General features: G+C 34.8%; 4 protein-coding genes across 7 annotated transcripts in view; 3 read left to right on the plus strand and 1 right to left on the minus strand.

Moving 5' to 3' along the window:
- Positions 1-69: 69 nt before the first annotated feature.
- LOC107046111 (lipase 1) lies at positions 70-2,106 on the plus strand (the record flags this gene model as incomplete). The annotated part of the gene is made up of 3 exons (XM_015268622.1): positions 70-466; positions 762-846; positions 1,520-2,106. Coding segments are annotated over 3 exons (796 nt in total), but the record flags the coding sequence as incomplete, so codon positions are not given.
- Positions 2,107-2,637: 531 nt separating this feature from the next.
- LOC107046108 (lipase member K) lies at positions 2,638-5,810 on the plus strand. The gene is made up of 6 exons (XM_015268619.1): positions 2,638-2,769; positions 2,841-3,042; positions 3,239-3,353; positions 3,415-3,811; positions 4,755-4,842; positions 5,482-5,810. The coding sequence occupies exons 1-6, from the start codon at positions 2,638-2,640 to the stop codon at positions 5,808-5,810; spliced, it is 1,263 nt and encodes a 420-aa protein (XP_015124105.1).
- A 373-nt stretch (positions 5,811-6,183) lies between these two features.
- On the plus strand, positions 6,184-8,294 carry LOC107046112 (lipase 3). The gene is made up of 6 exons (XM_015268623.1): positions 6,184-6,400; positions 6,472-6,673; positions 6,870-6,984; positions 7,046-7,442; positions 7,539-7,626; positions 7,913-8,294. The coding sequence occupies exons 1-6, from the start codon at positions 6,266-6,268 to the stop codon at positions 8,239-8,241; spliced, it is 1,266 nt and encodes a 421-aa protein (XP_015124109.1). The 5' UTR covers positions 6,184-6,265; the 3' UTR covers positions 8,242-8,294.
- Positions 8,295-8,561: 267 nt separating this feature from the next.
- The window catches only part of LOC107046113 (transcriptional coactivator YAP1), a 24,226-nt gene continuing 17,133 nt past the window's right edge, over positions 8,562-15,654 (minus strand). Inside the window, exons 2-6 of one of the 4 annotated variants that reach the window (XM_015268624.1) lie at positions 14,735-14,958; positions 13,285-13,469; positions 11,991-12,177; positions 11,397-11,482; positions 8,562-10,724 (exon numbers count right to left, since the gene is read on the minus strand). In XM_015268624.1, coding sequence (XP_015124110.1) covers positions 10,629-10,724; positions 11,397-11,482; positions 11,991-12,177; positions 13,285-13,469; positions 14,735-14,958 — 778 coding nt within the window. In that variant the 3' untranslated portion in view covers positions 8,562-10,628. Of the gene's footprint in view, positions 10,744-11,396; positions 11,483-11,990; positions 12,178-13,284; positions 13,470-14,734; positions 14,959-15,654 lie in introns of all 4 variants that reach the window. The other 3 variants (XM_015268625.1, XM_015268626.1, XM_015268627.1) reach the window with 3 other exon arrangements.

Below are 15,654 nucleotides of genomic sequence, written 5' to 3' on the forward strand. Positions count from 1 at the left end.
AATAATTAATAATTAATAATTAATAATTAATAATTAATAATTAATAATTTTGGTAATTTTTCTCGACAGTATGGACGAATATGCCCTCATGGATCTCCCAGTGCTGCTGGATTACGTCTTCGAAGCGACAAAACAACCGACGATAACGTTCCTGGGTCACTCCCTGGGTACCACCACAGGTTTGATGCTCCTCTCGGCGAAGCCAGAGTACAACGCCAAACTGGACACGCTGATCCTGCTGGCCCCAGTCTCCTACTGGACCACCCACAACCCCACGAGGACCTTCATATCGAGTTTGGCACACCCCCTGAGGATTATGTCGCCCCGAGGTGCCTACGAATTCCAGCCCCAGGCTGTCGTCCTCCCTGGAATCATCAAGCACTTCTGCTTGATCAATGATTTCACGAGGGATCTGTGCTACATTCCTTATGATCTCATTCTTGGGCCCAGTCGTCAATTCAGAGTCGTAAGCATCCACTTACAATTAATTTTGTGATATAAAACAGTCAGTGATTTAATAGTTCATCAATTACGTAAGTCGACTCAGAGTTTTTGGGGAATATCTCTGAATATAAGAGAGATAGCGAAATTTTTGTTAAAACCTTTTTTGTAGAGCGAGTTGAGAGCTACAAAAAAGGTTATTATGAAAATTTTGATATCTGCCTTGGATTCCGAGATATTATTTGAAAACTGACGAATAGTCAAAATCTATTTGAATCGTTTTGCTGGTTTGTCTTAATTTGGTTAATTGTTCGTTGCAGGATAGTGAACCTGAATTCTTCTGCTACTATCCAGCTGGTATATCCGCAAAAACTTATTATCATTATATGCAGCATTTGGACACTGGTAATTAATTATCAATGATTAATTAATTTGTTTATTTACAAATTTGGTAGTTTTTCAAGTTTTGAGTTTCTGGGGAAGGAATTGTAAACAATGCTCTTCAATTCGATACAATATTTTTTTTATTATTATAATTTTTTTATTGGGCAATTAGAAGTAATTCCACTAGATAAATAATTTTCATAATTTTTTCATTCTGTTCAATCTTTGTTGAAAGAGAGACAATGGGTTCATGCACAAGAAATATTCAGCAGCTTTTTGGAATGTACTTTATATAGAATCAATTGAATTATATTTTTTTAGACAACTGATCTTATTGAGATATTTTCCATCGAAATTCATCCCGTGGAATTTTTCTCTTCTGTTCAATTTGTCAATGAGAAGACACCAAAAATAATGAAAAAAAGAGAAAATTCAGGTCGAAGAATTCCCACAGAAAATATCAATAAAAATGTATAGAAAATTGTATAGAAAAATAAAATGTCACTAATTTTTTTTCTATAGAACAGTTTCCATTAGACATTTACAGTTGAAAAAAAATGCGCACTAAACCTGCGAAATTATTCAATAGAATTGAATTTTAGAAATTCAATGGAATTTTTCTAAAAAATGGGGCAAATTTTCGCATGAAACATTAATTTTTGCCTGCAAAATCCCTCGTCTTCTCGTGTTTCAGGCACATTTCGAAGATACAAGCACGAGACAGATGCCTTAAATCTCAAAGTTTACGGAAGCGAGGAGCCACCCGACTACAACGTGACGAACATCATCACTCCAACCGTGATTTTCCACGCCCCAAATGATCCCCTGTCGACACCGGACGATGTCGAGGCATTAATCAGCAGACTTCCCAGTGATACCCCATTGGTTTACGAGAGAGTTGACAACGACGAGTTCAATCACGGTGACTTCATGCTCGCCAAGAACGCCGACGAGCTCGTGTACTCGAAATTACTGAAAATTCTGTCTCAATCTGGCTTCAGTAGATAGTGATCTCTCAATTTCGTTTAATTTATTTTGCGCCAGGGATTGGGTATTCCTGTCTTGTTTTTTACGGGGAGACACGTGACTTGTGTTATTACTCCGAGGGATAGTCGGGTATTACTGGATTTTTGAGTATGAAAAAATTTCGTAGAAGAAATTAGCGAATTCGCTAGGAAATTCTGGTGGATTCGATGGAAAATATTCTATAGAAAAAATCAACAGGTTTCAATTTTCCTTTACAACTGAGTCTAATTTTTCATACACATTTTCTGCAGAAACTCCTCGACTTAATTTTTTTTTTGATTTTTTTTGTTTCATTTTTTTTATCAAACCGTGAAAAAATAGAGTGATAAAACAGAAAATTCATGTCAGGGAATTTCTGTAGAAAAAGTTATACGGAAAGATGAAATTCTATTGATATTTTCCATAAAATAGTCCCCATTCGACATTTTCTATGAGAAAAACGCTGAATTCTTCACTAGAATGGGCCAAAAACTAGTATTTTCACCGAATTTTCGAAATCCACTGAAATTTTCGATCGATTTCGCTGGGTTTTCCTCTGAAATTTTATCGTACGTGTGCTTTAAAAAATGCTCAGAGAGCAGTGATAGGGGAACAGGTGAACAGGTAGTTTTAATTTTTAAATTTTAAACACACATTAATATTCTCGAGTGATATTCATGTGAATTAAGTATCAGTGATGCTATTTTAATGAAAATTCTGTTGTTAAAAAAACATTGTTAACAAGTCTGAGTCAACAGTAGTTGCCACAGTGTTGTGCATTAGAAAAGTGAAATGAAATAAAAAACGATGAAAGACGTGATCATCCACGTAATAATGATTTTTTCATTCCACCCATCAACATCGTCGTTTGATCTTCGAACCAAGTACTTTCGGAGCGACGAGGAGGCCAACGGGACGAGGTTCTACGCCCTCGACTTTGTACGTTAATTATTCAAATGAAGTAATCGTCGCGGAGTTGACTGGAAATTGAGGGAATTTATTTTGAATAGCTGGGACTGATTGAGAAGCACGGACGTGAGGTGGAGTGGCACAACGTCACCACTGAGGATGGATACATCCTCTCGTTATTCAGAGTCCCGCCGAATTCTGCATATCACAATGAAACACTAAAAAGTCGTGCATTTTATCTGCAGCCTGGGTTGGGTGCCACTGCTGATATTTTTATTTTATTCGGACCTGGCAGAAGTCTCGGTAAAGTTTCCATCCTCCGATTGAATTTCATATTTATTATTCAGCAGTACCTCGGAGACTAGTAGATTCGAAGAATAATGTCAAAAGAGAGAGGTCTTTTAATGAATTTCTCTGAATCCCTTTCTTTCGAAGATAATCGCAAAGTAGTTTGCAAATACCTTTTGGACTCATCGATTTTTCCCACTTTCACCCCCAGCTTATTCGCTATCTGACGCTGGATACGATGTTTGGATCGGCAATGTACGAGGGACTCACTACAGTCGTAGACACAAAAAGCATTCAACTGATGATTCAGAATTCTGGGACTTCAGGTATTCCAAATAACTAAATTACATCTCTTTATGAGTGAATGACGACTGTTTCTACTCGCAGTATGGATGAATACGCACTTCGGGATTTACCAGCAATGCTCGATTACATTATCGCAACCACAGGACAGCCACAATTGTCCTACATCGGTCACTCCCTCGGATCCACCCTGATTCTAATGCTGCTCGCTGATAAACCAGAATATAATCATAAATTAACAGTTGTCATCCACTTTGCTCCAGTGTCTTACTGGAAGACTTGGAATCTCATCAGACTTCTCCTAGCAATCGTCGCTTCATTCCTGCAGGTGTTGCCACCAAGTGGGGCAGTTGAATTCCCAATTCCCAATATCGTCCAGCCCGCGATTATTCATTACTTCTGCTTAAACGTCGTAACAGTGAAATTGTGCCGGATTCCGTTCAGAATACTGCTCGGCCATGATCCAGAGCAATTTGACGTCGTAAGCAGAAATAAAATTTTTCAAAATGCTGGTGAAGAAGCATTGAAATTATTTAGTCGATTGAAGTGAATTTAGCGGATTTTAATTTCATTGCAGGACGAAGAGGCAGTGTATTTACTGAGCCACTACCCTGCAGGGACTTCAGCAAAGGTATTTCAGCATTATGGACAGCAATTAAGATGGGGTAATTAAACTCTTTTCATTCTAAAAATTCCTCTAAAAAGAATTAATTTTTCATTTCTCCCTGAGCGTCAGATATTTCTGCGGGTGATTAAAAAAATGGAGAAGTCCAAAAGAAAATTATGGAACATTTACTTGCCAATTCAAAAAATTCTCTGTTAAAATCCCATTAAATTTATTTTAATAGGACTTTTTTATTGCTTCTATAAATTTCTGTTAAAGTCCTATTGTTTCCTAGAATTTACGAAAGAATACCAATATTTAATATTATATTAAACTTCACATTGAAGGAAGCTTTGGGCATTACAAATATTGGACGACAGCAGGAAATCGTGAGGCCTANTGTCCTACATCGGTCACTCCCTCGGATCCACCCTGATTCTAATGCTGCTCGCTGATAAACCAGAATATAATCATAAATTAACAGTTGTCATCCACTTTGCTCCAGTGTCTTACTGGAAGACCTGGAATCTCGCCAGACTTCTCCTAGCAATCGCCGCTTCATTCCTGCAGATGTTGCTGCCAAGTGGAGCAGTTGAATTCCCAATTCAAAATGTCATTCCGCCCGCGATTACTCATTATTTCTGCTTGATAAACGTCGTAACAGCGAGAATATGCGCGATTCCGTTTGAGATACTTCTCGGGGAGGATCGAGAGCAATTTGACGTCGTAAGCAGCAATAGGGAAACTAATGAATACAAAATTATGTAGTAGTAATTTTGGGGTGGGATCAATTATCCGGGAAAATGATGTTTCATTTCAGAATGAAGAGTCGGTATACCTGTCCTGCCACTATCCAGCAGGCACTTCAGCGAAAGTATTGCAGCATTATGGACAACAGGTTCTATCGGGTAATTGAACTATTTCTCATTTATTTTTCATTAGAGGACTTCAATTTTCGCAAACTCCAACTATTCTATTTTTTTCGATTTTTTACGACTTCCAATAGTGTTTCAATAAAATTCTGATAAAAGTTTTACAATTGTGTTGAAACACAGTTCGATATTCTATAATTTTGTGAGTTATGGCCCACATAATGAATAGAAAAAATTACAAAAAAACTATTATTATATTTTATTGAAAAGAATTGTTATTATTTTTAATAATTGATTTTTCAGTGAAAAATCAATTGCAGAAATTACTTGAAATTCATTACAATGGAGATTAGTAATGATCAATTCTGTAGCGAAGTGGTAAACTAGGATAAATGCAATTTTTTTGAAAAATTTTCTCTCAAACGTGTTTAATTTTTTTAACTCCCCGGAAAAGCTCCATTTTTGCATTTATCCTAGTTCACCACTTCGCTACAGAAATTAGAAAAATGAATAATTCATGACAAAATAATTTCTTGAAAATTATCGCGCGAAAAATGTTTCATCGAAAACGAAATCTTGACATAGAAAAATTGCTAAATGTCATGCAACTGCCCCGTGGGGCAGTAAAAATTCTTTTCTAAATTCTCGTTTTTACATTTCGGAATTACATTGCAGGAAACTTTGGACATTACAAACGCTGGCCGATACCGCGGAATCGCGAGGGCACGGACGAAGCGGAAGCGCCTGAGTACAACCTGACGAACGTTCGAGTACCCACGATAATTTTCGAAGCGCAGAACGACCCGATAGCGACCCTAGAAAATACCGAGAACTTGATCAACAAGCTCCCTAAGGATCTCGAACTACTTTACAAAATTATTGGCTATAAAAAATTCAATCACAGGGATTTTTCCTGTGCCCGAGATGTCGAGGAGATCCTCTACAAACCGATGCTGAAGATTCTCGAAGAGTCTCGTGGGTCTGAGGAACCAGTTGAGGATTAATTCTGTTATTCGAATAAAAACGAGTTTTGAATAATTTTTAGCGAGAATAATTTGGAAAAATTGGAATTTCGTGGAGTATTTCCATTCAATTTTAAATAATTCATCACTAGAATTTAACGACATTTTTTCCCAGGGCGAGTGGGAAATGTGAACAACTCCAACTTGCACGTGTAATGTTTTTTGCTAATTAGAAAATATGGAAGACTAATTATTGCTATTGTCAGTTGACGGTCCTAATTCTCTTGTCTTTTTAGCGATAGCGACGTTGTTGCTTGTCAACAAAGACAATTACGTCACCTTTGATAAGACAAAAAAAAGCGATATGTAAGGAAATATTCGAAAATGTACGCAATATCGTAAGTCATGAGGAACAGTGACAACGATGTCACTATTGTTGACGAAGTGTATTCAGTCCCTCCTGTCCTGACCAAACTGCATATTATTTAGAGTTAACGATGGTTAAGCGCCTACAGATAATTGTTGCAATTTTATTTTCATTCCAACTACCAACATCGTCATTTGATCTTCGAACCAAATACTTTCGGAGCGACGAGGAGGCCAACGGGACGAGGTTCTACGCCCTCGACTTCGTAAGTTAATTATTCAAATGAAGTAATCGTTGCGGAGTTGACTGGAAATTGAGGGAAGTTATTTTGAATAGCTGGGACTGATTGAGAAGCACAGACGTGAGGTGCAGTGGCACAACGTCACCACTGAGGATGGATACATCCTCTCGTTATTCAGAGTCCCGCCGAATTCTGCATATCACAATGAAACACGAAAAAGTCGTGCATTTTATCTGCAGCCTGGGTTGGGTGCCACTGCTGATATTTTTATTTTATTCGGACCTGGCAGAAGTCTCGGTAAAGTTTCCATCCTCCGATTGAATTTCATATTTATTATTCAGCAGTATCTCGGAGACTAGTAGATTCGAAGACTAATGTCAAAAGAGAGAGGTCTTTTAATGAATTTCTCTGAATCCCTTTCTTTCGAAGATAATCGCAAAGTAGTCTGCAAATACCTTTTGGACTCATCGATTTTTCCCACTTTCACCCCCAGCTTATTCGCTATCTGACGCTGGATACGATGTTTGGATCGGCAATGTACGAGGGACTCACTACAGTCGTAGACACAAAAAGCATTCAACTGATGATTCAGAATTCTGGGACTTCAGGTATTCCAAATAACTAAATTACATCTCTTTATGAGTGAATGACGACTGTTTCTACTCCCAGTATGGATGAATACGCACTTCGGGATTTACCAGCAATGCTCGATTACATTATCGCAACCACAGGACAGCCACAATTGTCCTACATCGGTCACTCCCTCGGAACCACCCTGATTCTAATGCTGCTCGCTGATAAACCAGAATATAATCATAAATTAACAGTTGTCATCCACTTTGCTCCAGTGTCTTACTGGAAGACTTGGAATCTCATCAGACTTCTCCTAGCAATCGTCGCTTCATTCCTGCAGGTGTTGCCACCAAGTGGGGCAGTTGAATTCCCAATTCCCAATATCGCCCAGCCCGCGATTATTCATTACTTCTGCTTAAACGCCGTAACAGTGAAATTGTGCCGGATTCCGTTCAGAATACTGCTCGGCCATGATCCAGAGCAATTTGACGTCGTAAGCAGAAATAAAATTTTTCAAAATGCTGGTGAAGAAGCATTGAAATTATTTAGTCGATTGAAGTGAATTTAGCGGATTTTAATTTCATTGCAGGACGAAGAGGCAGTGTATTTACTGAGCCACTACCCTGCAGGGACTTCAGCAAAGGTATTTCAGCATTATGGACAGCAATTAAGATGGGGTAATTAAACTCTTTTCATTCTAAAAATTCCTCTAAAAAGAATTAATTTTTCATTTCTCCCTGAGCGTCAGATATTTCTGCGGGTGATTAAAAAAATGGAGAAGTCCAAAAGAAAATTATGGAACATTTACTTGCCAATTCAAAAAATTCTCTGTTAAAATCCCATTAAATTTATTTTAATAGGACTTTTTTATTGCTTCTATAAATTTCTGTTAAAGTCCTATTGTTTCCTAGAATTTACGAAAGAATACCAATATTTAATATTATATTAAACTTCACATTGAAGGAAGCTTTGGGCATTACAAATATTGGACGACAGCAGGAAATCGTGAGGCCTATGGACAAGCCAAGGCTCCAGAGTACGACCTGAGCAACATTCGAGCGCCGACAATAATTTTCGAAGGACAGAACGATCCGCTGGCAACCCTAGAAAATGCTGGGAATCTAGTCAAAATACTTCCCGAGGACCTCGACTTGAATTATCAAATTATTGAACACAAGAAATTCGGTCATGGGAGTTTTGTCACTGCTAAAGATGTTAAAAAAATCCTCTACGAACCGATGTTGAAGATTCTTGAGGATTTTTATAAATCCAAGGAAACAGGCGATAATTAATTAACAATTAATTACAAATAATAAATGATTAATTATTAATTAAACAACAATTAATAATTAATCAACAAAATGATGAAAAACGATAAAAAAAAGTTCTTGAGAAAAATGAGTTTATTATTAATAATTAAAAATAAATTAATTTCATTCAAGAAGTTTTTTTATAATTTTATTATTATTTTGTTGATTAATTATCAATTATTACTAATTAATTTATTATTAATATACTAATAATTATAATTCAATTATAATTTATAATTGAATTCTCTGAAAAAAAAATCATTGCGATGACTTGAGTAAAAAAGAAAACTCAAACACTTGAATCACTTAAGTAAACAATATGTAGATTTATTGTTACAATTAACAACTAAGGCACTTTGTTACCAATATAAAAATGTACGTGACAATTAAATCCGGCCAATGAGCATATTCAAATACTGGTATAGAAAACTAACTGATTTATCACGAAAAGAAAAAAAAAAAAGTCGAAAAAAACTGTTATTACAAATTAACCATTAATCTCTCGGGCGTTATGTACCGTGCGTGCTGTATCTAAATAAGGAATAAATCCATAATCGTCGCCAAGACTCTTACAATGACGTCTTTCATAACGTTACAGCGATCCTAAAGAAAAAAAAAAATCCACGATTGAGTCACAACGAGAAAATGCACTCTCCCCCGTCGTGTGCGCCGAAAATACTCTCCCCATGAATGAATAAAAAAGAAGCGAAAATAATCATAAACAATCGAACGTATAATTGAAGCAATACATTACACAAAATCCAACGAATTAATATCGAAAGAGAAAAGAAAAAAAATTACAGAACTCGATAAAACCAATCGTTCCCTGCAACTCCAATAAACACATCAATTTCCGATTAAATCCTTCCACATAATCAATCTCGTGAGTAACAGCATAAATATAACATACAGTTAATTGTCTACAGCAATAATAAGGCACGTCACAGATATCAAAGATTTAATTATCATTAATAGTATAACAAAATCTTCGTATCACTCGTGTAAGGGCACATTTTCGCGCATCTCCACCGACTTTTCTATAGTTTTCAATCGAAAAGAGGGGAGAGCCTATTGCAGAGTTAATTTTACATTACACCTAATCGTTAATCTCTTATCAACAAAAAGAAACGAGCAATTATCACACCTCAGGATCACCAATCCTCGATTCATCACTCGTTTCTTCTTACTGGTTTCAGTGAGCTGCCAACTTAAATTACAAAAAATTCTCGTCAATTCTGTCGAGTGAAGCAGACAAAAACGACAATTCCGTCATTTTACTCTTCATTCACATGGAGCAGAACATTAATATCAACTACATCGATATAAATCGACAAATCTTATCGTGACACTCAATGCAATGAGAATAATGGAGACAGGAGCAACAGCCAATGCCAATAATCACCCGAAATTCGCTCTCTTGGCGTTAATTTCAATTTTCCAATGCTCCTCGCCTCCAACAGCGAGACAAATGATTATTCCATGTCATATAAAACGTATCGAAACATTACAATCTAACAAGGCATTCGTATAACTAACTCGTAACAATTATAGACTTTATATATAAAAAAAATATATAATATTTGTGTGGATATATTTACTATTCATTTCGCACGTTCACTCGATGCCTCAGACGAAAAAAAAGAAGAAAAAAATGCTCGAGTTTCTTATTCAATTCAACGTCGTTTACATAAAACGAATAAAGACGTTATTTTCGTTAACATTAAATGGTTCTTATGGACGGTTACTGCTTATTGTTTAAAAATGATGGCTTTCATCATTGAGTTTTATTCAAAAGGCACTAATTAAGGCATCTCTTTACTCTGCCTTTCTTTCATCACTTCAACTTGATATTTTTTTTATTCATTAATCGTTAACTCTTAGTTTACTCACCTGGCTCATGATTTTAATGTCTTGTAACATTGATTATTAATTGCACATTCGATTCAACATGACTCGAGAGTCCATAAACGATTAATCTGATACGTCATGATACCAGACTTGAGCTACACTTCAATACTTTATGTACGTCGTTCGACAATGATTTATTGATTATAGATTTATGATTTTTTTCAGCGTGTCTCTGACTCTTTACATTTATTATTGTCGTATGAGATGATTATTTACACCCTCGAAGAGAATTTAAAATGGATGGATCATGTTTTGTTGAAGAATTTCGTTCTCTTGGTTTTTTAGGTTTTTTAAGGCACTTGGTGATTAGTCGGATTTCTTTCGAGGCTCAAGGTGAATTGGATGGGAATTTATGCTGTCTTGTTTGAATTGCATGCTTCAACTTGTGGAAAAGGCATTCAGTGTCGATGCCACTTAACTCGAGTTGGATGGGATCGAATTGTTGGACCATTGGGCTCGTACTACAGCCACGTCAGGACGTTCTCCGGTTTCGTGCTGCTCGGGTTTATCAGGGATTGCACGTCGTCCAGGATATCACTCGATAGTTCTTCACTAAACTGGGACAAATGAGAATTACTGGATTAAAATTAAAAATTTAAGTTCAGGGGGAATGATGACGATTATTTTTTTGTTTAAATTTAAATGATTGATTGAAGTTATTTGAATTGAAATTAATTTTTGAGTTCAATTTCATTGAACTTTAACATAAAATTTAATTCACTTGATGGTTCTTCACTAAACTGAGACACGTGACAATTCCCATATTAAAATTAAAATTTGTAGTTCATTGAGAATGAAGACAATTATTTTTTTCGATTAAATTTAAATAATTGATTGAAGTTATTTAAATTGAAATTAATTTTTAAGTTAAATTTCACTGAACTTTAACAAAATTTACTTCACTTAATAGTTCTTCACTAAACTCAAACAAATGAAAATTCCCATATTAAAATTAAAAATTAAAATTCATAAGGAAGAATACCAATTTTTTTTGCGAAATAAAATTATTTATAGTGTCTTTTGATATTACTTTATAAATCCACTAGTTTTGCAAACATTTGAGAATCAATTTTTGCAAAACTCTTGAATATCTAGAAATGATTCAGATTCAAATGATGAAAAATAATGAAAAATATCAAAAGACCTTTCACAAAAAAATTCTGTTGCAATGAAAAGTTCACGATAAATCAAACGAATCAATCCCCTGCAAAATACTATCAATAAAATACCTGTAGGGTAGGCACAAGATCATCGGTAGAATCGATGTTATCGCTCAGAGTTGATATGTCTGGAGTTTCCATTGGTGCTCCACCATCTGAAGAAAAAAATAAAACCACTTGTTTACCCCCACATCACGAAAAAAAACATACACCGACACATTCATCGATTTGCAATCGTTCGCTCATTATTTCTAATATTTTCTCACCAAAAAAAAATTTGGATTTCTAGTACTGATTTTAATTCAATTCAAATTTTCGACTTATTTGTAAACATTAATTTTTTTCGAATTATTTATATTTATCTTTAAACATTTATTTTAAAACGAATTTTTGTATTTTTTTTAACAAGTTATTTGAGGAAAAAATGTCAGAAGTAATTTTTTTATAAAGAATTTTATGTTCTAAAAAGATCTTTGGCCACTTCTTATAAACCACTGGTTCTTCAGATATTTAAGGAATAATTTTTGCAAAGTCTGGGATTTCTCGAAATGATTTCAACTTAATTCGAATTTTAAATGAACTTTCATTGCAACTTTGTAATCATCTTAAGAGCGAAAGATTTGAGAAGACACTTTTCACTCTTTATTAACGATATTTTCTTACCACTCGTGGCATCCATATTGTCATCAATATTCGACAAAAAATCCTCGGGCGTATGTGGGAGTGAATAAGCCGAGCCGAGACCGAGACCAGAGTCAGCACTCTCCTGACGCGCGTGTTGTTCACTCATACCGGACAAAAATGGATCCATCGAGGCGTCTGTGTTGCTTTGTCTCAGCATCAGTTCTTGCTGTGGATTAAACGATTGAAGTTAGATAAAACGTAAAATACTGTGAACATGAGTAGGAATGGCACACTAAGACGTTTGCTTTAATATTTTAATGAAATGATATCATCGGAGGGAAGAGTTTACAGAAATTTCAAAATAAATGTAGCAGAAAATGTCAAAGAATGAATCGTGAGAAGTCTCTTGACATTTTTCATCAGCAGATTCAGATTGAGGAACATTTTTAAGGGAAAATTCAACTTATTTCAAATTCTTAACTAAAAAAAATCTTAAAAAAATCTAAGTGCCCATGATAATTTTAAAAAAGTCACAATTTTGTGTAATTTTTTAATCGAATTGTGAATTTTGAATGAGGAAATTGCCTGAGATTTCAAATTTCAGTGAAAATTTAAAGGATTTGCAATATAAAATTCAATAAATTCTCTGGAGAAAGCGCTATATTTTCCTATTGAATGTTTTCATATGTAAAATTATATAATTATGGATTTTTCATTAAATTATTGAACTGAAAATTCAACTCGTTTCAAACTTCGCAACTAAAAAAATCTTTAAAAAAACGAAACGCTCATGAAATATCAAACCTGTTTCATAATCTCAGCTTGCCTCTGCTTGAGTCTGATTTCTAAATGTTTATTCTATTCTTTGTACGTGGGAATATTCAGGATCGAATTGGGCGGAGTTTTTAATTAATTGAACAAGAATTTTTATGATTTTTAGTCATTTTCAGGAAATTATTGAACTGAAATTTGAACTTTTGACTGATTTTTTCGTCAAATTGTGAATTTTCGTCATATTTACCTGAATTTACTGTTTTTATGAATTTTCAGGGAATAATTAAAATTTAAGTCACAATTTTATGTAATTTTTTAATCGAATTGGGAATTTTAAATGAGGAAATTGCCTGAAATTTCACATTTCAGTGGAAATTTGAAGGATTTACAACATAAAATTCAATAGAATTCTCTGGAGAAAGCGCTATATTTTCTTATTCAATCGTTCCATGTATAGAATTATATAATTATGTATTTTTCATTAAATTATTGAACTCGTTTCAAACTTCTCAACTCAAAAAATCTAAAAAAAAATCTAAATGCTCATGAAAATTCAAACCTGTCTCATAATCTCAGCTTGCCTCTGCTTGAGTCGCTCTCGTTCCATCTGCAACGACTGGAGTCGCAATTTCTGTTGACACACCTGAATAGTCTGATTGCTCTGTAGACCAGTAGCACCAGGTGGTTGAATCCAGTTTGTGGGTAACATTGCACCGGATGTTGGGGCTCTCTGAAGATGCGTTGCTGAATTAAAAATAGAGAGAATAGTCATTATCATGCGTCCTTATCGGCCATTACCCACGAATGCAAATCGATGCAATTTCAATGATACTTTAACGACCTTGAATTTCATTCGCGATTGAGAATGGCAAGGGAATTATTCTTGAACGCAGGTATTTATTGACTCTGCGTTAGAGAGATAAATCTTCGCGGTGGAGAGAAAAAACAAGCAACTCGGCGCGCGTTGGATCAGTTCGATTCGTCTTCATGTAGATTTCTCGCTGATTTGTAAATGTTTATTCTGTTCTTTTGACGTGGGAGTATTCAGGAGCGAATTGGGCGGAGTTTTTAATTAATTGAATTTTTTTTTATTTTCAGTCATTTTCGGGAAATTATTGAACTGAAATTTGCAGTTTTGATTGATTTTTTGTTCAAATTGTCAATTTTCCTAATATTTACCTACATTTTTTGTTGTCTATGAATTTTCATAGAATAATTAAATTTAAAATTACAATTCTGGGTAATTTTTTAAGCGAATTGTGAATTTTGAATGAGGAAATTGTTTGAAATTCCCAATTTCAGTGGAAATTGAAGGGAATTGCAATATAAAATTCAATAGAATTCCTGGGAGAAGGCGCTATATTTTCCCATTGAAGGTTTTCATACGGAAAATAATGTAATTATGTAATTTTCATCAAATTATTGAAATTAAATTGGCAGTTTTCTCATATTTACCTAATTTTTTTGTTTTCTATGAATTTTTAAGGAATAATTAAAATTAAAGTTGCAATTTTGGGTTATTTTTTTTATCGAATTGTGAATTTTGAAGGAAAAAAATAGCTTGAAAATTCAAATTTCAGTGAAAATTCAAAGGATTTTGTTTCCTATTAATTTTCTTGGAGTAATTGAACTTAAAATAATAATTTTGTGCAATTTTTTTTTATGAAATCGCAAATATTGAATGAAGAAATTGGTTGAAATTTCAAATTTCAGTGGAAATTTTAAAAAATTGCAGTATAAAATTCTATAGAATTCTCTATAGAAAGCCCTACATTTTCCTATTAAATCTTCTCACATATAACGTTTTTGAAGATCGCAGCAAATTATTGTTAAAAATTTTCTCTCATCTCCACAAAAAAAATTGCAATCGGAAATTATAAAAAAAAAAAACAAGACTTCGTTTCCAAAGGAAGAACAAAGCAGTGAATTAATTTTAAACGTGACCGGTTCTTGAAATTTTAAAGGAAGTGAGTATTTTCCTGGACATAAACATCCGTTCGGATACTTACGAATTCTCGGATCGAACCAAGACGTCGTTCGTGTCTGATGGTTGATGAAGTAAATCTCACCCTCGGGTGTGCGTGCCTGCTCCCAGCCCTCGGGCAGTGGACCAAGGGCATTTGCACCAGCTCCCGCCGGTGATTTACCATTCTCAGCCGCTGCTATTGTCGTCACATTGGCCGCTGCCGCTGTTTTGCGCGGATCCTCCCATGTTGTCGTTCGTGTCAAGTGACTGAAAGTCAAAAAAACATTTTTATTTTATTGTTTTCGAAAGGGTCTCACAATTCAATTGCAGATATCTCGCGACCAAGCGATGCGATTTGGATGAATCAGGTCTCATTTTGAAGACTATGAAAATACCCTCAAAATGAAAAAAAAATTGTAAATTTTCACTCTGCCATTATCGAAATATCGACGATTGAACCCGGTGCGTTTTTTCCCAGATTAAAAATGTCATAGAATTCGTTAGAAAATTCTAATGGATTTCTATTAAAATTTCGATTAGTGTTCTACCTATTTCAAAAATCCACAGCTTTTTTTTATAGGAACGCTCAAATGGAAATATTTTGGAGGAAAAATCAATAGAATTGGATTTTTCTAAACGAAAAAACAACGAAAATTAAATTGAATTTATTTTTAATTAATTTCACTGATTGGCACGTGCCTCATTTCATTATGTCTTCGATAGCTGGAGAATATTACAAACATTATCCACGAAAAATCTCCCAAGTAACAGCCCTCAACGCAACTCATGGAAAAAAAAACATAAATTTCTAGAAATTGTTGAAACCCACTTCCCCCAGAACAATTTCCACTGATTTTTTACTCTCATTGCTCTTAAAAATAATTCACATAAACTCTCGTCCAAAAATACCCCAGATCTATGAATTGCTAGACCTCTTGAACCTCTCCCCCCCCCCCCCCCCCC

The sequence above is a fragment of the Diachasma alloeum genome, unplaced genomic scaffold (assembly GCF_001412515.2).
Source record: "Diachasma alloeum isolate Michigan unplaced genomic scaffold, Dall2.0 Dall_scaffold_01205, whole genome shotgun sequence".
Lineage (NCBI taxonomy): Eukaryota > Metazoa > Arthropoda > Insecta > Hymenoptera > Braconidae > Diachasma > Diachasma alloeum.

What these genes read in the sequence shown, in the direction of transcription:
- LOC107046108 (XM_015268619.1), top strand. Translation starts at nt 2,638, where the DNA reads ATGAAAGACGTGATCATCCACGTAATAATGATTTTTTCATTCCACCCA. An exon ending in TCAGAATTCTGGGACTTCAG is followed by an intron (nt 3,354 to 3,414) that starts GTATTCCAAATA and finishes TTCTACTCGCAG; the next exon opens with TATGGATGAATACGCACTTC. An exon ending in TGGACAACAGGTTCTATCGG is followed by an intron (nt 4,843 to 5,481) that starts GTAATTGAACTA and finishes ATTACATTGCAG; the next exon opens with GAAACTTTGGACATTACAAA.
- LOC107046112 (XM_015268623.1), top strand. Translation starts at nt 6,266, where the DNA reads ATGGTTAAGCGCCTACAGATAATTGTTGCAATTTTATTTTCATTCCAA. An exon ending in TCAGAATTCTGGGACTTCAG is followed by an intron (nt 6,985 to 7,045) that starts GTATTCCAAATA and finishes TTCTACTCCCAG; the next exon opens with TATGGATGAATACGCACTTC. An exon ending in TGGACAGCAATTAAGATGGG is followed by an intron (nt 7,627 to 7,912) that starts GTAATTAAACTC and finishes TTCACATTGAAG; the next exon opens with GAAGCTTTGGGCATTACAAA.